The sequence below is a fragment of the Balaenoptera acutorostrata genome, chromosome 10 (genome assembly GCF_949987535.1).
Source record: "Balaenoptera acutorostrata chromosome 10, mBalAcu1.1, whole genome shotgun sequence".
NCBI lineage: Eukaryota > Metazoa > Chordata > Mammalia > Artiodactyla > Balaenopteridae > Balaenoptera > Balaenoptera acutorostrata.
In genome coordinates, this window is record NC_080073.1 from 69,827,010 (window position 1) to 69,852,299 (window position 25,290).

Consider the following 25,290-nt stretch of genomic DNA (forward strand, 5'->3'; position numbering starts at 1 on the left):
GCACAATGGAGTAATATACATCTGAAAAGAGGAAGGAGGACTATATGTTTATACTGCTATGGAGTGATGTCCATGATATATTGTTAAATAAAACAAGCAAGGTGCAGGCTTGGGGGAGGGTTGAATAGGTAAAGAATGGGGGTTTTGTTCAGGGTGATGAAACTATTCTCTGTGATACTGTGCATGACACTATGCATTTGCCAAAACCCATAGAACTTTACAGTCAAAAGAATGAACCTTAATGTATATAATTAAAAAAAATCATTTAGGAAGTCAGGGGATTTCAGATAGAATGCAGATGGTGGCAAAAGAATATAACTGTATGAAACAACCTCTTTGAAGGGGGTGGGGAAAAAGGGTGCTGACCTAAGTAAGTCTGGAAATGAGTTAAGTCTATATGACTAAAGGCAAAAGACCTGTTGTATAAGTTGTGTACTCTAACTGATAAAGTTGTTGTCCATGGGTGTATGGGTTAACAATTCTATAACCACTATACATGTATACTGGAAATAATGATTAAGTAAATGGATGGCAGATGGTGGGAGCCAGGTTTCTCACTTTTGGAGTGGCGGAAGGTCACAGGTAAGCAAGAATGATCCAGCGATAATGCATTAGAGTTATAAGACATCAGTATGCACATGTTTAATTTACAGGTGGAGATATATATGTATGTTTATGTATATATGTATGTTTATGTATATACACACGTTATTACATACAGACATACAATATACATGCATGCATACCTACATAAATATTCATTGATGTATGGATATAAAGGGGTTAGTATTCACACATGTATTCACTGCTCTGCCTGTTGAGAGAACCAGTAACATCCCAGTAGCAATGAGCACACCCAGTGGCTAGATCTTGGTTTCTAATACCATTTTCCAATAAAAGGAACCAGGGCTCCTTGGAGAAATGGCTCATACCAGGTCTAGAAAGTAAGGAAGTGCTCAGTAAAACACAATGATGGGAGTATGCCAAAGGGACAATGTAGCCAATTGAAAGAGCTCTCAACAGCCAACGTAGGAACAATTTGAGTAACAAAATAAAGTGGTATTGGATTATAGCACAAAGTATAAAATAATCATCCATAAGTTCATAGTGATGTAATAAATGACTTGGTAAATAAATGGAGAAGAAGAGACAAATTTCCCATGCAGAAGAATTCCAAATAATTTCTGTGGTTACCATGCCCTTAAGGAAGTGCAGCGTAACTCTCAACTCATGTGTGTGTTGTGCAGTGACTTCCTTCCAAAGAGCACAGTATGGAAAAGGGGGGAAAGAGTAACTTTATAGTAGAGAAACTTGACAAACACCACCTCAGCCAGGTGATCAAGATTAACATCAATAGTGATAATTCACATTGATAGCATGCACCCTTAATGTGATACGAGAATGGCACTCTACCTATGTGGTCTTCCTCCCCAAAACCTATAACCCCAGTCTAATCATGAGAAAAATATCAGCCAAATTCCAGTTGAGAAGTATTCTACAAAATACCTGGCTAGTATTCCTCAAAACTGTCAAAGTCATCAAAAACAAGGAAAGTTCAAGGAACTGTCACAGCCAGGAAGAGCCTAAGGAGACATGCCAACTAAATGGCCTTAGGTGCACTTGCGGTTCCTGGGACAGAACACTAAGGTAGGGTGGAGGCATAGCAGACACTCATCCAAAGCTTAGGGAAGCATCTCCATGAGTGCAGGTACAGCTCCCACCAATTTTCCTGACTCAGAGGCTGAAATTCTTGATCTGACAATGCCACATAGACAAAATGTTCCAGGCTGGGATTGCAACCATGGTTAGGAAACAGACCTGAATTGGCAGCCTTCTCCACTATTTAACTTGTTATTTTGGGAAGATTACTAAACCTCTCTGTGCCTCTTTTCTCATCAACCCTAAAGTAGAAATTATAATTGTAACCACCATCATTATATTGTTTGTGAGAAGCAAATAGGATAAAGTATGTAGGGTGCTTGGCCTAGTACTTGGCATTTAGCCATTTACTATTGCACTTTGTATGATTCATTTAGTATATATATTTTCTGCCAACAGAATTAGAGAAAATTGTTAACCACGTATTGGAAAATTGAAAAGACAAAAGGGGGCATTGAGTTATTAACAGAGGTAGTTGCTACAGGGAACAGCTACCAGACTATACTGCAGAATCAAAGGAAAGAGTCTGAGGTTTTTTGTTTGTTTTTTTAATTAACAGCTTTATTGAGGATAATTCACACACCATAAAATTCATCCATTGGTGGATAAAGAAGATGTGGTATATATATGCAATGGAATATTAGCCATAAAAAAGAATGAAATAATGCCATTTACAGCAACATGGATGCAACTAGAGATTATCGTAAGTGAAGTAAGTCAGAAAGACAAAGACAAATACCATATGATATCACTTACATGTGGAATCTAAAAAATAACACGAATGAACTTGTTTATAAAACAGAAACAGACTCACAGACTTAGAAAACAAACTTATGGTTACCAAAGGGGAAGTGGGGGAGAGGGATAAATTAGGAGTTTGGGATTCACATATACACACTACTATGTATAAAATAAACAACACGGTCCTACAGTATAGCCCTGGGAACTATATTTAATATCCTGTGATAAACCATAATGGAAAAGTATATTAAAAAGAACATATAGGGACTTCCCTGGTGGTCCAGTGGTTAAGACAGCGCTCCCAATGTAGGTGGTCCAAGTTGGATCCCTGGTCAGGGAACTAGATCCTGCATGCGGTAACGAAGATCCCGCATGTGGCAACGAAGATACTGCGTGCCGCAACTAAAACCGGGCACAAATAATTAAATAAGTCAATAAATATTTTTTAAAAAAGAATATATATATGTATAACTGAGTCACTTTGCTCGAGAGCAGAAATTAACACAACATTGTAAATCAACTATATGTCAATAAAATTAAAAAAAATTCATCCATTGGAAGTGTATGCTTCAAGGACTTTTTAGTAAATTTATACAGTTGTGCAATCATCACCACAATCTAGTTTCATTTTCACTTATTTATTTATTTTTTAAAAAATATTTATTTTATTTATTTATTTATTTTTGGCTGCGTTGGGTCTTCGTTGCTGCGCGCGGGCTTTCTCTAGTTGCAGCGAGCAGGGGCTACTCTTCATTGTGGTGCGCAGGCTTCTCATTGAGGTGGCTTCTCTTGTTGCGGAGCACGGGCTCTAGGTGCGCGGGCTTCAGTAGTTGTGGCACGAGGGCTCTAGAGAGCAGGCTCAGTAGTTGTGGTGCACAGGTTTAGTTGTTCCACGGCATGTGGGATCTTCCCAGACCAGGGCTGGAACCCGTGTCCCCTGCATTGGCAGGCGGATTCTTAACCACTGCACCACCAGGGAAGCCCTATTTATTTATTTTTAATTCACTAGAGTTGATGTACAATATTATGTGCCGGTGTATACCACAATCCAGTTTTAGAACATTTCTATCACCTCCGAAGATTCCCTCAAGTCCATTGCGTTCAACCTCCTGGCTTCCACACCTAGCAGCAGGTAACTGTGCTTTCTGCCTGGATAGATTTGCCTAGTACAGTCTAAGTTTTTTTTTTTTTTTTAATATATATATATATTTTGGCCGCGCCTTACGGCTTTCGGCTTGCTGGATCTTAGTTCTCCCACCAGGGATGGAATCCTGCGCAGGCAACAAAAGCGCAGAGTCCGACCCACTGGACAGCCAGGGAATTCTTTTTTTTTTTAATAATTTTTTTTCAGTCTGAGTTTTTAAAAATGCGGTAGTAAAAGAAGATCGGGCAAAAGAGGTGCTGTTTAGAAACAGGTTTAACAGATTTTAAATTTATCACAAGTTAAAAGTTGTTTAAAAGTTGGTTATCATTTTAAATAACATGGAAATCGTTACAAAGCAAAATTTTTAAAAAGAGAGAGGAAAAGCGAGAAGAGGCTCCAGTGGGGGGAGGCTAGAACTGGGGTGGGGGCGCTATAAAGGGTGAGAAAGGTGTGTCGGGAGCATGAGGGCACGTCGGGCAACGAGTGCCGGCCCTCGGGCTAAACCGCCCTCACCTGGTTTCCAGGGTCCCAAGCGCCCTTCTCTCGCGCAGGCGCAGTGACTCCGGCTTGCCAGCCTTGGGCGGGCTCGGGGCGGAGCCCAGGCGAGCTTTCGCCTCGATCGCGAACACCCAGCGATTGCTTCTGTCTGTAGCGTAGGTATGGCTCCCGCGAGGGAACCGAGAGGCGGCGGGAACCCGGGTTGGGGTCTCGCTCTGTGCTGACCGTGACCCAGGGCCGAGTGGGCTATGGGGGATCCTGGCTCCCTGGTCACGGAAGGCCGCGCTGGTGACCGGAGCTGGTGCTTGCGGCGGGTGGGGATGAACGCCGAGTGGCTGCTGCTGGAGGATGGAAACGAGGTGAGGGGGAGGGGTCTTCCTAAGGTGAGGGAAGGGAGTTGGAGGAGGCACGGGCCGGAGGGAGGGCCGGAGGGAGGCCCGGCGTCCCGGCGGGAGGGGTGAATGGAAAAGTGGAGGTGGGAGAGGAAGAGAAGAGAGCGGTGAAGGGTGGGCCCTGGGGGGAGGGAACGGAGAGAGGGGTCTGGTGCGAGCGGTTGTGGGGGTCTGAGGTGGGCGGTGTCCGGGGGAAGTATGATCGCGTGGGAGAAAAGATGGCCCCGTGGAGAGCGGCCTAGGCCCGAGGGGCGAGCTGGGGCCGGTGTCTGGGTTGCGGGAAGGAGCCTGGTAGAGGGGCAGAGCGAGAGGTGGGCGTAGAGGATGTGAGGACTGCTGGGGTTTCGCGGAGGAAGGAGGCGACTGTGTTGATGGGTTGGGGGGCTGGGACAGCCCCTATTGGGGTCCCACCCGGAGCGCCCGCCTGCGCCCTGCCGGGGCGGCGGAACTGGGAGGCGGAGCTGCCCCAACTTCCGAGAGTCACGGAACCGTCCGGGGTCTTGGGGGGGAACCTCGGAGGACTGCTGAGAGCGTGAACTTTCTCAAGTTTATTTTGAAAAAGATTGCGAGTTCGAGGTCGTGTCCCTTAAAATACTCAGACTTTTACGTAAAAATGCCCTTTTCCTTTCCAACTCTTGAGGAAAATTGGCGCTTTGGTGTGGGCCACAATTATCCTGCGAGTCTCGGTACTGCCGACTGGCACTCCCTTAGATGGGTTGAGGTAGGGCTTCAGAAATACAAGAATTCTCTCCAGAAGCTGCTTATGATGTCCTCTAATGCGGTTATAAATACAAAGAAAAAAATTTAAAGAGGACAGGTGAGGTACGGTTTCAGTTGGAGGCCGCTAGGACTGGGGAGGTTGTTCTAGAGAGGGTGATGGAAGAGAGAGGAGAGAGAGAGAGTGCAGTCAGCTTGGGAAGGAGGGCTAGATCTGGGACCAGCTTGTGGTGATTGGGAACCGTTTTGGTTTTGGAAATGATTTGTGTGAAGGATAAAGACGTCTTTTGGGGCTTCCCTGGTGGCGCAGTGGTTGAGAGTCTGCCTGCCAATGCAGGGGACACGGGTTCGGGCCCTGGTGTGGGAAGATCCCACATGCCGCGGAGCAACTGGGCCCGTGAGCCACAACTACTGAGCTTGCGCGTCTGGAGCCTGTGCTCCGCAACAAGAGAGGCCGCGATAGTGAGAGGCCCGCGCACCGCGATGAAGGGTGGCTCCCGCTTGCCGCAACTAGAGAAAGCCCTCGCACAGAAACGAAGACCCAACACAGCCAAAAATAAATAAATAAATTTAAAAGAAAAGAAGTCTTTTGATAATTTTGTATGTTTAACTAGATTTTTCCTGTAAATTACATAGTCTCAATTCAGTCTCCCAGGTATTTACTGAGTACTTGCATTGTTTGCTGTAGTATGAGAGGGACAAATAATAATGACTTTTGCTCTCAAAGAGTTTATTGCTTGAACGGGGAAAGAGGATTTTATGCAATGAAGCAGTTTGAGAACATCCAGGCAGACTGTATGATCAAGTGCCAAGATGTGGTTTATTTAGCACTATCCTAAGAACAGTCAGAGGAGGAATTCAGGTCCAGCCTTAAATGTTGCTAGATTTGGGGATTATAAAGGATTACTTGTATGCTGTGAATTGAAGAACACGAGGAAGATACCTCTGCCCCCAGTCTCTCTTCTATCCACGTTATCAGTGCCTAAAAGTCCATATTAGACATTCATTCTTTCAGCTCGAGCATTGGCCTTCCCTGCACGACCCTTTCCAAAAGCATATACCTTTAGGAAGTTTAACAAATGAAGATACTAATACCTGAATAATAGTAACTATACCTTATTTTGTATAGGACTGGGCTTTCACATACATCACTTAATCTGAGCCTTGCACATATACCACACTCACACACAACCCTGTAAGGAATTTAGTGGTTATGTTAATTGTTCTTTAAGATTCAGTTGTGGTGGATTAATTCATTACTTCTGAATAGCTTGGTAGCACTGAGAGTCTTGGGGAGGGGGCAGGCAGAAAGAGTTAAAGCCCCTGCAGCAAGGACAAGAGGACTATAAAGTACTCCTACACATACTTTAAACTATCAGATAATTTTGTGTGAGACCACCGCTATGAGGGGAGAGCCATACAAGCCAGAGTGAATGGTGAAGATATAGCAAGAAGACTGGCTTGCCTTGGGACCTATGTGGAGGAGAGGCCGCCCAGGCCTGGCTGTCTGCAAGGTCGGACCTTAGGAAGTAGTTGGAGCATAGTCTGCAGTGTGTATGGACAGAGGCCGGAGTCAAAGCCAAGAGATGAAGTCTGCTTGTATTGTAATGGTCCCCAAACCGTAGCACAGGCCCGTGTGCACAAGATTTAGGAGGTGTGCTGATATTACTTAGTTATAATGAGAGTAAAGTCAGTTTCTTGCCTTCCCAGTACCCCTCACATTCTCAGCTACGATAATAAAACAAGGTTCCTCTCATTTCATTGAAGGGAATACTGTAGTAAATTGTCTGCCTGAATGGGTGTCTTTAAAATTCTTAAACCAATCCAGAGAGTTTGGTAGAAAAACAAATTAGATAGAGATTTATTGCAAGTTAGCTAGTTCCCAGGCCCTATAAGTATTTAGGCCTTTGGGGGAAATCATAGTATCTTCATTTTTCTCTTTTCTTCTCCTGTATTTGGTTTTCATGAAGCTCTTTGCCCTCAGAGGGTTGGAAAAAGGTAAAGGATGGTCCTAGAGGAGTTGTTGGTCATTTGGGAAACAGTAGGAGTCATGCCTAGGAGGAAAGCATTAGCGAAGGTGGGTAAGGACAAGATGAACTTGTAGACCAATACTGTCAGTAAGCACAAAGGCTTGCAAAACTGTTGTAAATGGAAACAACCCCCAGCAACGAATTGGCAGTTTGTTGGCACTCAGTTCCCATGGGAAATTTAGTTTCATGTTATGCATGGTGCTGGGATATTCAGATAAGCTCATGCAGACTCTAACCATGGTGTGGATGAATTATCAATATATCAAGGTAAATTCTAGGACCAGACAGTGAAGGGAAAGACAAAAAAGAGTGTTTCCTTCCTTTCCTGGATTCAGAGTTCATAGGAGGTGATTTCAGAGAAAGGCGCTCATCTCCCTTTTTTGTATTACTTTCTCCAGGCTACCCATAATGGCAATCTGACTGTCTCCCCTCAGGTATTAAAATGGAATATTTAATACTTTTCTTTATTAGAAATAAAGCTACCTAAATGGAAATTCTTACTGAATATGGATGACAGATAAATCCTTAAACATTCCATTTTTAAAGGGTATATGTATTAATTCAGAGGCACTTCCATAATTAATGGAATTTCTGCCAAACTGTCAAAGCATTGAAAAACTTCAGTTTCAGGGTTTTGGTGGAGGTGATCACCACAACATTTTAGAGGGGAACAAGTCAGATTGTAAGGTTCCTGGCTGCTGCTCCATAGTTTCCAGTGGTAATAACCCATTTTCCAACTTCTGACCTAAAAAATGCCCATCTCCTGGAATCTGGGAGGACTCATAAGCAAGATCTCTTTATTGTCCCATTTATTCACAGATATTTACTGAGCAGAAAGAGGCTCTGAGGAGTACAGAGTACTGTGGTACACAAGACAGATAAGGTCCCTGCTCATGAAATTTAAATTCTAAATATAAATTTAGAAAAGTAAATAAAAGTAGACAAAAATAAATGAAACAAGCAAGATAATTTTGGATGTGGTAAGTGCATGCTAATAATGTGAAGGAATGCAATGGCCGGGGAGGGATCAGGCAGCAACTTTAGATCAGGTAATCAAGGTAGGCCTCTGAGGAGCTGAAACTTGAAAGATAAGGAGCCCATGCAAATGTCTGAGAGAAGGCTGTTCTAATCAGAGGGGACAGGTGAAAATACCCTCAGGTAGTGTTTCTGACCATAATGTGAGATAACACTAAAGAGGTAGAAGGGGTTAGGACATTGAGGGCCTTAAAGGCTGTGGAAGGAAGTTTGGATTATTAGAGAATTTTAAGAAGGGAAAAGATCTGGTTTAAAGTTTTTACATTACCACCCCAGCTACTGTGTGAAGAATGGGGGCTGGCACAGGAGCAAAAACAGCATAACTGGAGGAAACAGTGCTGTTTGGATTAAGGTAGTGGCCACTGAGAGAGAGAAGTGAATAGATTAGGGCATATTTGAATTACAGCCAGTAGATTTTGCTGATGATTTGAATGTGGGGATGAGGGATGTAGAGTGAATCAAAGATGGCTTCTGGGTTTGGGGCTAAGCAGTAGGTTGGCTGGTAGTGTCAGTTACTGAGATGAGAGTTTGTGGGGAGGAATAGATTGGGACAAAGCGTCATGGTGGTCTTTGAGGGACTCAGGAGGACAGGCATGATTTTGAAAGAATTTAACAGGAACAAAAAGTGCAGCTTTTAGAAAACCACAGACTATTTGGCTTAATGTTCCCAGGTTAGGTTGGGGTATGGGTCATTAAAGAGGTGGCGTGTGCGCCAAGAAGAATAAGCAGGGAATTCTACGATCTGGATCCCAGAAGAATTTTATTTCCTTCCTTGACAGGGTTATTATGAACTTGACTGGTCTGTCAGGAAAGTATGATAGATGTGAACTGGGACTTCTTTGCAACCTTTTCCAGAAGCTCTCATGCTGTCCTTGTGGATAGGATGGAAAACAAGGACTTTTCCATCTTTTGGTTGAATTATAACTGGTTGAAGGTGTTCCTAGATTGTGTGGTGGAATGTTTACTAGGCTTTCCTGAGAGCTTTGCCTTTGGTTACAACCTGTTCTGATCTTTTTATCTGTCTTGAATGAAGGTACAGAGGGCATCATATCAATTTGGTGGGTGACTCCAAGCTGGAAGGGATATTGAGTATGTCTGATGGCAGATGAAAAATTCAGAAAGGTCTTGACAAGCTCATGATAGGCTGAACTAACAAGATGAAATTTAATAGGAGTCAATGTAAGGTCCTGCACTTGAATCCAAATTTACCAACTAGTCAAGTATAGGACAGAAGAGACATGACTTAGCATAAAAATTCTTAGGGGAGGGTTAGACCAAGAAATTTAATCATTCCTAAGCCTAAGGATACGTTGGCAGTATGATAGATCTGCTGTGAAAGCTAACGTAATTTATATGCTCCAGTGATAATATCTAGAACTGGGAAAGTGATACTTGCATCCGACTATGTAATAAAAATTAGGTTTATTTTTCTTAATGTGGCATCCAGGAATAAAAATAAACCAGGTCTCTTCACAGACCTATTAGGATGGCAAAAAGACTCAAACCTATTCTGTGGAGTTACGTTGAAGTAACTGGGAACATAGGGCCAAGAAAAGGGAAGATTCAGTAGACACTTTATAGTGGTCATGTGAAGGGGGATTGGAGATTTTCTGGTGGTGCCCAGGGCAGAGCCTGGGCCAGTGGATGGAATTTATAGGAAGAAAGATGCCAAGTCAGAGCCACTAAAAAATTGGAAGGACTGTCTTATGTAGAAGCTATATAGTTCTTGGCAGTGTTTAAGACTAGTTGATGGGGTTGTGTAGGAAGAATTCCTCCATCCCATGAGTGGCTGAACCAGGTAACCTTTCAGAGTCCTACCAACCCTGACATTCCATGATTAATGTTCAGTTGTCTCTTGTCACAACTTTTTTACCTTTTTCTAGCCAGCGGCTCCCATGGCAGCTGAAGGAGGAGATGGCCAGTGAGCTGTTTGGGTTTCATGGGAATCTGGTTTCATAAGTCAGGACTTGTGGATACTGCTGGTTGACAAGATTGTAAAGGACCTCTCTTTTCAGTACGGTGGCTGATTGTGTCTCTTACATTGTTGTTGTCTTCCTAGGTGACTGTAGGGCGAGGATTTGGTGTCACATACCAGCTGATATCAAAAATCTGCCCTCTGATGATTTCCCGAAACCACTGTATTTTGAAGCAGAATGCCGAGGGCCAATGGACAATTATGGACAACAAGGTACAGTAATCCACAGAAGCCTAGTTACTTTTATTGAATTTTTGTTTATTTTTAAGTTAGGGTTCCTCGCCCCCTCAGAGGTAATACATGGTACAAAATTAAAAGATTCAAAATTAAAAGAAGATATCTTCTCCCCTAGCTACCCACTTGTCTTTCCCAGAGACAACTACTTCTCTATGTTGCCAGAGATTAGATTATGCCAAAATAAATTCTAATGACTAGAAGTTAGTTACTTTGTAGGGAACACTTGAATTGGGGCAATAGGTCCTATTCCAGAAATTTTAATGACCCATACCCCAACCTAACCTGGTCTCTTGTGAGTTGGAGGTCCAGAGATCTTGGGAATCTGACAAAGATTCTGGAGTACAACTGTGATTCAGGACATGGGGAGGGGGAGGAACTGAGCTGACTGCACTTAGCTCCTTTTCTTTCCCACTTCTTTTCATCAGAGCAAACCCCTCCTCTCACTTTTCACCTGTTTCATATATTAGTGCTCTAAGGAAGATTTTCTTTGAATAAAGGGGGTTTTTTTTGCTTGAAACAAATTTGAAAACCACAGATCAAATGTGAATACTAAGGGAGGTGAAATAGTGTATAAAGCCCAGCAATTAGGAAGTACCTAAAGTGCAGATATACAAGCACCTGCAAATACAGTGAAAATATAGAGTGTGAAGTGAGAGAAATTCTGATGTCAACAGTTAAGGATTAGGAAGTGTGAAACGTCTTTGGACACCATTTTGCACTGCTCTGGTTGAAAGGATTTTAAAGATACCTGTTAGAAGGAAGGGTATTAAAATGATTCTGAGACCAATTCCAACGGGTGTGGGGACATCCCCCCACCCATCTGTCAACCCGAGGTAGCATCAGATTCCACCGGTAAAGGGCTCAGTCCCATAAGACCACCCTCCACTTCAGATGCCAGTCACAACCCCAGGTTAACATCTGTGCTTCTGACCAACTGGCTATAGGTTGGAAGTTCCAAGGACCCTGTCCTTGAACTTCAGGTGCCAGTTGCCAAGTCCAGGTTTTCACCTGTACTTCTGGCTGACTGGCTATAAATCAGAGGTCCCCATTGCCGCCTCCCACTTTGGATTTAATTAATTAGCTTCAGAGTGATTCACAATTCAGGAATACATTTACTTAGATTTACCAGTTTATTATAAAAGGATATGGTCTGGGATACAGGTGAACATCCAAATGAAAGAGACGCATAGGGCAAGGTATATGGGGAGGGGCATGGAGCGTCCATGCCCTGCCCCTCTCCTAGCACCTCCAGGTGTTCACCAACCAGGAAGCTCTCCAAACCCCATCCTTTTGGGTTTCTATGGAGGCTTCATTACATTTGTGTAATTGATTGAATCATTAGCCAGTGGTGATCAACCACTAGCCCCTCTCCCTTCCCAGGGGGTTGAGGGGTGAGACTGAAAGTTCCAACTCTCCAATCACAGGATTGGTTCCCCTGGCACCCAGCCCTCATAGGTGACCCTGGTGCATTCCAAAAGTCACCTCATTAACATAACAAAAGATACCTTGATCTCTTACCACTTAGGAAATTTCAAGGGTTTTAGAAGCTCTGTGCTAGAAATGGGGGTGAATACCAAATATATATTTCTGATTATAATTCATAGTATCACAGGTATTGTGTAGGCCTGCCCAGCGGCCTCATTTTGCATGCATAAACCTGCTAGGTTTAAGCTGTTGGAGAAAGTACCTTCCTGCACTAGGATTAAGTTGAGTGGGCATGGTGTTGAAAGAGAGCATGAATGCTAAGTAAATTGGTTCAGCACTCTTGGCAAGGCACTGTGAGCAAAATATAAATTGGCACTGAAAAGGGGACCTTAGAGATGATCTGTTTTAATCCCTTCTGTGCACAGTTGAGTCTGAACAAACCTTGCTGCTTGGGACAGTTCAACTTCTGGTCTCCCATCAGCTAGAGCAGTGGTTCTCAGCCCTGTTTCCAATTTTGCCCATACATGGGATACTTTTAAAAAATACTGGAGATAGCACATTAAAATTAAGAATTTCCATTCATCAAAAGATATCATTAAGAGAGTGAAAGCAAGCTCAGAGTGGAAGATACTTGCTACACATATAATCAGTGAAGGGCTTATACTCGGATGTATATAGAACTCCAAATCAATGAGAAAAAAGAAAGGTAACCCAGTATTAAAAATGGGCAGGGGCTTCCCTGGTGGTGCAGTGGTTACGAATTGTCCCCTGCCAATGCAGGGGACATGGGTTTGAGCTCTGGTCCGGGAAGATCCCACATGCTGCAGAGCAACTAATCCCGTGCGCCACAACTGCTGAGCCTGCGAGCCACAACTACTGAGCCTGCGCGCCACAACTACTGAAGCCCACGTGCCTAGAGCTCGTGCTCCACAACAAGAGAAGTCACCGCAATGAGAAGCCTGCGCACTGCAATGAAGAGTAGCCCCCACTCTCCGCAACTAGAGAAAGCCCACGCACAGCAACGAAGACCCAATGCAGCCAAAAATAAATAAACTAAAATAAATAAATTAAAAAAAAATAAAAATGGGCAAGAGCCAGGCACTTCACATAAGATTCTTTCCAAATGTTCAGTAGCCATGAAACATTGTTCAACTTCATTAATGATCAAATTATTTATTTGATCAATAAATAATACAAATACAAATTATTTATTTATTTTTGGCTGCGTTGGGTCTTCGTTACTGCGCACGGGCTTTCTCTAGTTGCGGTGAGCGTTGCAGTGCGTGGGCTTCTGATTGTGGTGGCTTCTCTTGTTGCGGAGCACGGGCTCTGGGCGCACTGTCTTCAGTAGTTGTGGCACGTGGGCTCAGTGGTTGTGGCTCGCGGGCTCTAGAGCACAGGCTCAGTAGTTGTGGTGCATAGGCTTAGTTGATCCTCAGCATGTGGGATCTTCCCGGACCAGGGCTCGAACCCGTGTCCCCTGGATTGGCAGGCAGATTCTCAACCACTGCGCCACCAGGGAAGTCCCTGGGAAATACAAATTAAAAGCATGATGGAATACCACAACACACCTTGTAGTCAGAGAGTAACTATAATTAAATTTTGATGATGCCAGACATTAACACGGGTATGGAGCAAGTAGTCTTTTGGTAGAAGTGTAAATTGGTACAACTATTTTGGAAAATTATTTGGCATTATTTATTAAAGTTGTGTATGTATGTATGTGTATATACATACATACATACACACATACAGTATTTTCACTCCTAGGGAAACAACCCAAATGTCTTTCAACAGTAGAATGGATAAAAAAAAAAAGGCCATGAAGAACCTAGTGGCAAGACGGGAATAAAGACACAGACCTACTAGAGAATGGACTTGAGGATATGGGGAGGGGGTGGGGTGAGATGTGACAGGGTAAGAGAGTGTCATGGACATATATACACTACCAAATGTAAAATAGATAACTAGTGGGAAGCAGCCGCACAGCACAGGGAGATCAGCTCGGTGCTTTGTGACCACCTAGAGGGGTGGGATGGGGAGGGTGGGAGGGAGGGAGATGCAAGAGGGAAGAGAAATGGGAACATATTGTATATGTATAACTGATTCACTTTGTTATAAAGCAGAAGCTAACACACTATTGTAAGGCAATTATACTTCAATAAAGATGTTTAAAAAAAAAAAAAGAATGGATAAATAAACTGTGGAATATTCTTAACAATGAAACACTATACTGTAATGAATATGAATGAATTACTACTATATCCAACAACATGGGTAAATCTTGCAAACATAATATTGAGTGAAAGAAAACAGATACAAAAAAATACTTTTTTTTTTTTTTTGGCTGTGCCATGTGGCATGCGGGATCTTAGTTCCCCAGCTGGGGATCAAACCCATGCCCCTTGCAGTGGAAGTGCGGATTCTTAACCACTGGACTGGCAGGAAAGTCTCAAGAATACATATTATTTGATGCCATTTGTATAATGTTCAGAACGAGGCAAAACTAACGTGTGATGTTAAGCCAGGCTAGTAGTCACTTTATGGGGTGAGGGGCAGGTGCTTAGTGGCTAGAAGGAGGCACAAGGATGTTTCTGGGATGCTGATAATGTGGGGGTTTTTGTTTTTTTTTTTAAACCTTGTGATAGTTACACTGAGTGTTCATTTTGTGATATTCACCTAGTTGTGCATTTATGATTTGTATGTTTTTATGTTTGTATGTTATGCTTTAGTAAAGAATTTTTTAAAATATTGACTGATACACCTATTAGAATTGCTAAAATAAAACACTACCGGGCTTTCCTGGTGGCGCAGTGGTTAAGAATCCGCCTGCCAATGCAGGGGACACGGGTTCGAGCCCTGGTCTGGGAAGATCCCACATGCCACGGAGCAACTAAGCCCGTGCGCCACAACTACTGAGCCTGCGCGTCTGGAGCCTGTGCTCCGCAATGGGAGAGGCCGTGACAGTGAGAGGCCCGCGCACCGCGATGAAGAGTGGCCCCCGCTCGCCGCAACTGGAGAAAGCCCTTGCACAGAAACGAAGACCCAATGCAGTCAAAAGTAAATAAATAAATAAATTTATAAAAACAAAAAAAACAAACAAACAAAACAAAAAAAAACCACTACCAAGTGCTGGTGAGCATGCAGAGTAATTGGAACTCTTAAACATTGCAAGTGAGGAAACAAAATAGTACTGCCACTTTGAAAAACAGTTTGGCAGTTTCTTACAGTTAAACATACACTTACCCAGCAATTCTATTTTTAGGTATTTACCCCAAATTAATGGAAACTTATGTTCTCACAGAAACTTGTACCTGAATGTTTATAGTGGCTTTATTCATAATCACCAAAAACTGGAAGAAAACAACTAGGGAACAGAGAAACAAGCTGATATACCCATACCCTGGAGTACTACTTAGCAATAAAAATACCAAGCTACTGTAATGCAACCAAGTGGACACATCTCAGAGCCATCATGCTAAGCGAAAGAAGCCAAACTCAAAAGGGTACATACTGTGTCTGATTCCATTTATACAACATTATGGAAAAGGCAGACCTTTGTAGGGTAGAGACCAGATGAGTAGCTGCCTGGATATGGGTGAAGGGTTGACTGCAAAGGGGCCCTGTGTCTTGATATGACTATACACAGTGTTTGTGTCTAAACCTGGCTTTAAAAATTCTGATGCCTAGTTCCCATCTCTGACCAATTAATTCTAAGGATGAGACTAAGTCTAAGGACTAAGACTAAGTCTAATAGCAGGCACTGCTATTTGTTCTAAACGTTTCCAGGTGATTTCACTCTACAGTTAGGGCTGAGAACCACTGAGCTACATAAGTCATCTAGAGAACTGCAAGGAAACATTGGCTATTGGCTTTGGGTTTCCACTGTTCTCAACAACCGATTAAAAATGCTGTACAGAGATTGAGCATTAAGTGAAGTAATTAGTATTTAAGGGGGTGAGGGTTATTCCACCTTTTCCTCATTGATGACTGAGACATTGGGCAGGCTTTTCTTTGGTTATCACTTTGATGCTGCTGACATTGTTCAGACTGGTGATTATGAAAACCAGCATCAAGAAAGTATTGAACAGAGTTTGATTTATTTAAACCATTGTATTTGAAATCATATCCTGGGCAGTACTTGACTGTTCCTGTATAGCCATGGTATTTTCATCTTTTCTACAGTCACTGTGTGAACAGAACCAATTTGGGCCTTTGGTCCAAATTATACTGCTAGGTGTCACCAAAGAGTGATTAAATGGGTAAACAGAGGCATCCAAGGATAAAATGTGATGGAAAAATTTTGAGAGCTTATTTTTCAGACCTAAAGGGCTCTGAAGGAAGGCAGGTTAATACAGAGGATCTAGTGGAGGGCTGCCATATGTCTCAAGAGTTTGCCCCAGCTTTTTAGGGAATCCTTGTTCTCTCTCGTCTTGGGCTGCTTCTATAACCTTCTTTATTTATTTAACATTATCTTTGCCTTTGAGTTTTTCTTAAATGTCTGTATCTTGACATTAGGTGGCCTCCTGTGTCATATTACTTTCCCTGAGACTGTTTTCCTATGTATATTTTAAAATGGACTCTTCTGGTCTCCATCCCCCTCCTTTGTTAATTCCTCATGTGTTGTTACAGAAGTCTGCAGAACCGATCACTTCCTATAATTTCTCAGGCTGAATATGAATGGAAAGTTTAGGAGCAGGTTGACAGATAAGCCAGGTTAGGCCTAAGGCCTTGAGGTAAAAGCCAGTCTTTCTGTGTGTTTCTTTGCTCGTCTTTCTCTCCCTTTCCCTGCTTGAGCCAAATAATATAGAACCAGAAACTAGGGCCTAATACCAAACCAGAGCTGAGATCCAGTCTCTACTCCCCTGGATCCTCTGTGCCCTGTGGTCCAGCCCCCTGTCCTTCATATTTGGGTTGACCAGGTATTTTTTCTTGGTGAAAGTAGGTAGCTATTTTACCAACATAAACATAAGCCTTAGTCCCTGTTCAGATGTGAGCTTCATCTCTGTCCTGTCCCCCAAAGTTAAGTCCTTGATATGGGTTAAAATGCCCACTTGTCTCTTAAAACTTTAAATGCTGCATTTGCTTCAGGTCTGTTTTAGGATCTATCATCCCCATTTAGTATCTCTTAGCTAACCCAGCTCTACATGATATTCCTTTGCATTTATAGGCTGTGCTATGTAATCCCACATTTGCTTAAATATGCCCTTGTGTTTTGCTTTCCATGGTCAGCTGCTAAAAGATGTTTTCATATCTTCTGCTTTTGTACTCAGTATATTTACTTTGCAAGATGCTGAGCACAGAGTTGAGGTGATTGTTGATAAATCAGCTGAGCCAGAACAAAATAATGGTAGTGAACACTTATATATACACTTATATAATGCTTACCATGTGCCAGGTACTTTTCTAAGTACAGTACATATTTTACCTCATTAAATCCACACAAACACCATGAGGGAGAGACTATTATTATCTTCCATTTTATAGATGTGGCAGCTGGGGCATAGAGAGGTTAAGAAACTTGCCTAAGTCACACAGCTGTTAAGTAATGGAGCCAAATTACAAACCCAGGCAGTCTGACTTCAGGTTCATGCTCTTAATCCCCACACTGTGATACAATTTAAACCACAAAAGTAAATATCGAGCATTTGTTCTATGTGTTTAGTGTTTAAGTGTTTGTGTGCTAAGTGTTTTACATGTATTACCTCAGTCATTCCTCACAGGAGCAGTATGCGATAGGAACTGTACTATTTTACAGACAAAACTGAGGTACAAAGAGGTTAAGTAAATTGGTGAAGGCCATGCAACTAATAAGCTGAGTCCAGAGCTCCAGCTCTTAACCACGTGTTCTGTTGCCCATGGACCTCTGGTGCTGTTATTTGGATCAGATCCCATCTGCGATTTGACCCCAGTACAAGGTATTGGTACTTTCTTTTTTGGTTTATGTGTACTGGGAAGTGTTTTTTCATTCACCAGTGTGTTCAGGGGCCACACACATCCAGAGACAGTGCCTGCATGACTTTCTTGGCCAAGCATACCTTTGGAACCTCATCATTAGATGCTACTTCCTTCACTCTTAGCAGTTTTTCCAGTCTTGGGCCATTGCCCCCAGTTTACATCAATAGGAGCTATTCGATTTCAGTTTCTTTTAATGCTACTGCATTTGAGTAATTCATCCACCAGTAACAAGGTGATTCCTGCCTGTTACACAGGCACTTCTCTGGAGAGATGAACATCATATAGGTAAAAAGCCAAAGTGCTGTTTGAAGAATGCTGTTTCTAAGGATGGCAGTTTATGAACCTTTCTTTTCTATTTGTCCTCAAGGGTTTTCTTTCATTCATTTTAATAGATCTTTATTGGAGTATAATTGCTTCACGATACTATGTTAGTTTCTGTTGCACAACAAAGCGAATCAGCCATATGCATACACATGCCACCATATCCCCTCCCTCTTGAGCTTCCATCCCATCCTCCCTATCCCTCCCCTCTAGGTCATCGCAAAGCACCAAGCCAATCTCCCTATGCTGCTATGCTGCTGCTTTCCACCAGCCGACTGTTCTACATTCGGTAGTGTATATATGTCGATGCTACTCTCACTTTGCTCCAGCTTCACCCTCGTACCCCATATCCTCAAGTCCATTCTCTATGTCTACCTCTTTATTCCTGCCCTGCAACTAGGTTTATCAGTACCATTCTTTTTTTTTTTTTTTTTTTTTAGATTCCATTCATAGCGTTAGCATATGGTATTTGTTTTTCTCTTTCTGACTTACTTCACTCTGTATGACAGACTGAGGTCCATCCACCTCACTACAAGTAAGTCAATTTAGTTTCTTTTTATAGCTGAGTAGTATTCCATTGTATATATGTGCCACATCTTCTTTATCCATTCATCTGTCGATGGACATTTAGGTTGGTTCCATGTCCTGTCTATTGTAAATAGTGCTGCAGTGAATATTGTGGTACATGTCTCTTTTTGAATTATGGTTTTCTCAGGGTGTATACCCAGTAGTGGGATTACTGGGTCATATGGTAGTTCTATATATAGTTTTTTAAGGAATCTCCATACTGTTTTCCATAGTGGTTGTATCAATTTACATTCCCACAAGCAGTGCAGGAGGGTTCCCTTTTCGCCGCACCGTTTCCAGCATTTATTGTTTGTAGATTTTTTGATAATGGCCATTATGACTGGTGTGAGGTGATACCTCATTGTAGTTTTGATTTGCATTTCTCTAATAATTAGTGATGTTGAACATCTTTTCATGTGCCTCTTGGCCATCTGTATGTCTTCCTTGGTGAAATGTCTATTTAGGTCTTCTGCCCATTTTTTAACTGGATTGTTTTTTGTTTTTTGTTTTTTGATATTGAGCTCCATGAGCTGTTTGTATATTTTGGAGATTAATCCTTTGTCTGTTGTTTCATTTGCAAATATTTTCTCCCATTCTGAGGGTTGTCTTTTCGTCTTGTTTATGGTTTCCTTTGCTGTGCCAAAGCTTTTAAGTTTCATTAGTTCCCATTTGTTTATTTTTGTTTTTATTTCTGTTACTCTAGGAGGTGGGTCAAAAAAGATCTTGCTGTGGTTTATGTCAGAGTGTTTTTCCTATGTTTTCATCTAAGAGTTTTATAGTGTCTGGTCTTACATTTAAGTCTTTAATCCATTTGGAGTTTATTTTTCTGTATGGTGTTAGGTAGTGTTCTAATTTCATTCTTTTACATGTAGCTGTCCAGTTTTCCCAGCACCACTTATTGAAGAGGCTGTCTTTTCTCCATTGTATATTCTTGCCTCCTTTGTCGTAAATTAGGTGCCCATATGTGCCTGGGTTTACCTCTGGGCATTCTATCCTGTACCATTGATCTATATTTCTGTTTTTGTGCCAGTACCAGACTGTCTTGATTACTGTAGCTTTGTGGTATAGTTCGAAGTCAGGGAGCCTGATTCCTCCAGCTCCGTTTTTCTTTCTCAAGATTGCCTATTCAGGGTATTTTGTGTTTCCATACGAATTGTAAAATTTTCTGTTCTGATTCTGTGAAGAATGCCATTGGTAGTTTGGTAGGGATTGAATCTGTAGATTGTTTTGGGTAGTATAGTCATTTTCACAATATTGATTCTTCCAATCCAAGAACATGGTATATTTCTCCATCTGTTTATGTCATCTTTGATTTCTTTCATCAGTGTTTTATAGTTTTCTGAATACAAGTCTTTCACCTCCTTAGGCAGGTTTATGCCTAAGTATTTTATTCTTTTTGTTGCAATGGTAAATGGGAGTGTTTCCTTAATTTCTCTTTGTGATTTTTTGTTGTCGGTGTGTAGGAATGCCAGAGATTTCTGTGCATTAATTTTGTATCCTGCAACCTTACCGAATTCATTGATTAGTTCTAGTAGTTTTCTGGTGGCATCTTTAGGATTTTCTATGTATAGTATCATGTCATCAGCAAACAGTTGAGTTTTACTTCTTCTTTTCCAATTTTTATTCCTTTTATTTCTTTTTCTTCTCTGATTGCTGTAGCTAGGACTTCCAAAACTATGTTGAATAAGAGTGGGGAGAGTGGACATCCTTGTCTTGTTCCTGATCTTGGTGGAAATGCTTTCAGTTTTTCACCTTTGAGTATGATGCTTGCTGTGGTTTTGTCATATATGGTCTTTATTACGTTGAGGTAGGTTCCCTCTGTGCCTATTTTCTGGAGAGTTTTTATCATGAATGGGTGTTGAATTTTGTCAAAAGCTTTTTCTGCATCTATTGAGATGATCATTTGGTTTTTATTCCTTAATTTGTTAATGTGGTATATCACATTGATTGATTTGCGTATATTGAAGAATCCTTGCATCCTGGGATAAATCCCACTTGATCATGGTGTATGATCCTTTTAATGTGCTGTTGGATTCTGTTTGCTAGTATTTTGTTCAGGATTTTTGCATCTATGTTCATCAGTGATGTTGGTCTATAATTTCCTTTTTTTGTGATATCTTTTTCTCATTTTGGTATCAGGGTGATGGTGGCTTCATAGAATGAATTTGGGAGTGTTTCTCCCTCTGCAATTTTTTGGAAGAGTTTGAGAAGGATCTGTGTTGGCTCTTCTCTAAATGTTTGATAGAATTCGCCTGTGAAGCCATCTGGTCCTGGACTTTTGTTTTTTGGAAGATTTTAAATTATGGCTTCAATTTTATTACTTGTGATAGGTCTGTTTATATTTTCTAATTCTTCCTGGTTCAGTCTTGGAACATTGTACCTTTCCAATAATTTGTCCATTTCTTTGTGGTTGTCCATTTTATTGGCATATAGTTGTTTGTAGTAGTTTCTTACAATCCTTTGTATTTCTGCAATGTCAGTTGTGATTTCTCCTTTTTCATTTCTAATTTTATTGATTTGCATCCTCTCCTTTTTTTTCTTGATGAGTCTGGCTAAGGGTTTATCGATTTTGTTTATCTTCTCAAAGAACCAGCTTTTAGTTTTATTGATATTTGCTATTGTTTTCTTTGTTTCTATTTCATTTATTTCCGCTCTGATCTTTATGATTTCTTTCCTTTTACTGACTTTGGGTTTTCTTTGTTCTTCTTTCTCTAGTTGTTTTAACTGTAGGGTTAGGTTGTTTATTTGAGATTTTTCTTGTTTCTTGAGGTGAGATTGAATTGCTATAAGCTTCCCTCTTACAACTGCTTTTGCTGCGTCCCATAGGTTTTGAGTCATCGTGTTTTCATTGTCATTTGTTTCTATGTATTTTTAAATTTCTTCTTTGATTTCTTCAGTGATCTCTTGGTTATTTAGTAGCACACTGTTTAGCCTCCAGGTATTTGTGTTTTTTACAGTTTTTTTCCTGTAATTGGTTTCCAGTCTCCATAGTGTTGTGGTCAGAAAAGGTGCTTGATACGATTTCAATTTTCTTAAATTTTCTGAGGCTTGATTTGTGACCCAAGATGTGATCTATCCTGGATAATGTTCTGTATGCACTTGAGAAGAAAGTGTATTCTGCCACTTTTGGGTGGAATGTTCTATAAATATCAATTAAATCTATCTGGTCTGTTGTGTCATTTAAAGCTTGTGTTTCCTTATTTATTTTCTGTTTGGATGATCTGTCCATTGGTGTAAGTGGGGTGTTAAAGTCCCCTACTATTATTGTGTTACTGTCGACTTCTCCTTTCCTGGTTGTTAGCATTTGCCTTATGTATTGAGGTGCTCCTATGTTGGGCGCGTAAACATTTATAATTGTTACATCTTCTTCTTGGATTGATCCTTTGATCATTATATAGTGTCCCTCCTTATCTCTTGTAACAGTCTTTATTTTAAAGTCTATTTTATCTGATACAAGTATTGCTACTCCAGCTCTCTTTTGATTTCCATTTGCATGGAATATCTTTTTCCATCCCTTCACTTTCAGTCTGTATGTATCCCTAGGTCTGAAGTGGGTCTCTTGTAGACAGCATATATATGGGTCTTGTTTTTTTATCCATTCAGCCAGTCTGTGTCTTTTAGTTGGGGTATTTAATCCATTTACTTTCAAGGTTATTATCGATATGTATGTTCCTATTACCATTTTGTCAATTGTTTTGGGTTTGTTTTTGTGGGTCTTTTTCTTCTCTTGTTTCCAGCTTAGAGAGGTTTCTTTAGCCTTTGTTGTAAAGCTGGTTTGGTGATGCTGAATTCTCTTAGCTTTTGCTTGTCTGAAAAACTTTTGACTTCTCCATCGAATCTGAATGAGATCCTTGCTGGGTAGAATAATCTTGGTTGTAGGTTTTTCTCTTTCATCACTTTAAGTATATCCTGCCACTCTCTTCTGGCCTGCAGAGTTTCCGCTGAAAAATCAGCTGATAACCTTATGGGGATTCCTTTGTATGTTATTTTTTGTTTTTCCTTTGCTGCTTTTAATATTTTTTCTTTGAATTTAATTTTTGTTAGTTTGATTAATGTGTGTCTTGGTGTGTTTTTCCTAGCGTTTATCCTGTATGGGACTCTCCATGCTTCCTGGACTTGGGTGACTATTTCCTTTCCCATGTTAGGGCAGTTTTAAACTATAATCTCTTCAAATATTTTCTCAGACCCTTTCTTTTTCTCTTCTTCTTCTGGGACCCCTATAATTTGAATGTTGGTGCATTCAGTGTTGTCCCAGAAGTCTCTGAGATTGTCTTCAATTCTTTTCATTCGTTTTTCTTTATTCTGCTTCTCAGCAGTTATTTCCACTATTTTGTCTTCCACCTCACTTATTCGTTCTTCTGCCTCAGTTATTCTGTTATTGATTCCTTCTAGTGTATTTTTCATTTCAGTTATTGTGTTGTTCATCTCTGTTTGTTTGTTCTTTAGTTCTTCTAGGTCTTTGTTAAACATTTCTTATATTTTCTCAGTCTGTGCCTCCATTCTATTTCCAAGATTCTGGATCATCTTTACTATCATTACTCTGAATTCTTTTTCAGGTAGATTGCCTATTTCCTCTTCATTTACTTGGTCTTGTAGATTTTTACCTTGCTCCTTCATCTGTGACGTATTTTTTTGCCGTCTCTCTTTTTTCTTTTTTATGTTTGGGATTGTGTTCCTGTCTTACTGGTTGGTCTGAGGTTTCCAACACTGGAGTTTGTAGGCTACTGGGCAGAGCTGGGTCTTGGTGCTAAGATGGTGAGCTCCGTGAGACCTCACTCTGATGAATATTCCCTGGGGTCTGAGGTTCTCTGTTAGTCCAGTAGTTCGGACTCGGAGCTCCCACCGCAGGAGCTTCAGCTCAACCCCAGGCTCGTGAACCAAGATCCCACAAGCCACGTGGGGCGGAAACAAAAAGAACAGTAACAAAGTAAAAAATAAAAATTAGACTAGGAAACTAACAGATATGTTAGAAAGAATAAACAAATAAAAATACAGATGAATCAACAACTGGAAGGTACATCACAATAGGAAAAAAGAGGAAGAGGGAAAAGAAAAGAAAAAAAAGGGGTGGGGGGAAGGCCTTGGCTGTGGAAGGCGGGGCCTAAGCAAGGGTGAGGTTTGGGTGGTGGGGTGGGCCAATGCTCAGGACCACAGGGCTGGAAAAGGCCCTGGGGGCTGTGGGGGGTGGGGCTTAGGCTCAAGGAACAGGAGGGGCCCAGGTGTGCCCCCCACCCCTGGTCTCAGAGGGCAGGGGACCTCACCTGGGAGCCCAGCAGGCTTCCTGGGCTCGAGTGGGCGGGGCAGTCGCCCTCCCCACCTCTCCTGCTCCTTCTGGAGGGCCCCTCCTGCCTGCCTCTCCTGATCTCCCCGGCCTCAGGGGCACCAATCCTATCTGGCCTCCATTTCTCCTCCCCTCTCAGTCCCCCTACGTCCTACCGGTTCACTTTGGGGTTCCTCCCATCTCCCTGGGCATCAGAGTACCCCACCAGTGGTGGCAGGTGCCCTAGTTTTGGAGAGACGCTAACTCTGCGTCTTCCCACACTGCCATCTTGACTCCGCTTCCAAGGATTTTCTTTCTGAAAAGACAGAAGGCTTTGCAGCAGCAGGAAAGAAATTCCATTAAGAGGAGGGAAATCATGAAGCTTATTTTGTCTTTCTTTCCCTTTCCCCAGAGTCTGAATGGTGTTTGGCTGAACAGAGAACGTCTAGAACCTTTAAAGGTCTATTCTATCCATAATGGAGATCACATCCAGCTTGGGGTGCCTCTGGAAAATAAGGAGAATGCAGAGTATGAATATGAAGTTACTGAAGAAGACTGGGAGAAGATTTACCCTTGTCTTTCCCCAAAAAATGACCAGATGATGGTAAAAAATAAGGGCTTGAGAACTAAAAGGAAATTTAGTTTGAATGAATTAGAGGGTTCTGGAGCTGAAGGCCCCTCAAATTTGAAATCCAAAATAAGTAAAGTGTCTTGTGAATCTGGTCAGCCAGTGAAGTCACATGGGAAGGGTGAAGTGGCTAGTCAACCCTCTGAATATTTGGATCCTACTTTGACTTCTCTTCAGCTAAGTGGGAAGACCACAGGGGCTCATGTTTACCCAGGCCCCGCAAAAGTTGTAGAGCTTCATTATAAGAAGCAGAAAGCCTCAAATCCTTCAGCATCTCAGAGCAGCTTAGAGCTGTTTAAGGTAACGATGTCCAGGATTCTAAAGCTGAAAACACAGATGCAGGAAAAGCAGGTAGCTGTTCTGAATGTGAAAAAGCAGACCCAAAAAGGGAACTCGAAGAAAATTGTGAAAATGGAGCAGGAACTGCAGGATTTACAGTCCCAGCTGTGTGCAGAGCAGGCCCAACAGCAGGCCAGAGTGGAGCAGCTGGAGAAGACTTTCCAGGAAGAGCAGCAGCATCTCCAGGTACCAAACAGGAGGGAAGGACAAGAGTGCCCCTTGGGGTGGGCAGGCCCTTTGTGAGCCTCTGGCCAGAGCTCTCTGTTTCTGGATCAGGGACCAAGTGCTGAGTGCCAGGGACAGGAGAAGTAATGGGAACAGAAAACTTTGAGGTTCAGCATGCTGATCAGATCAAGAGCCAGAG

At 41.9% G+C, this 25,290-nt stretch overlaps 1 protein-coding gene across 5 annotated transcripts in view; it reads left to right on the forward strand.

Annotated features, from left to right (window-relative positions):
• The first annotated feature begins 4,149 nt into the window (after positions 1-4,149).
• Positions 4,150-25,290, forward strand: part of RNF8 (ring finger protein 8) — a 74,926-nt gene continuing 53,785 nt past the window's right edge. The window contains exons 1-4 of one of the 5 annotated variants that reach the window (XM_057555269.1): positions 4,158-4,401; positions 10,276-10,404; positions 18,346-18,421; positions 24,372-25,112. In XM_057555269.1, the coding sequence (XP_057411252.1) occupies positions 10,370-10,404; positions 18,346-18,421; positions 24,372-25,112 (852 nt within the window). In that variant the 5' untranslated portion in view covers positions 4,158-4,401; positions 10,276-10,369. Of the gene's footprint in view, positions 4,402-10,272; positions 10,405-17,611; positions 17,772-18,345; positions 18,422-24,371; positions 25,113-25,290 lie in introns of those variants that run through there. The other 4 variants (XM_057555268.1, XM_007197936.2, XM_007197935.3 and 1 more) reach the window with 4 other exon arrangements.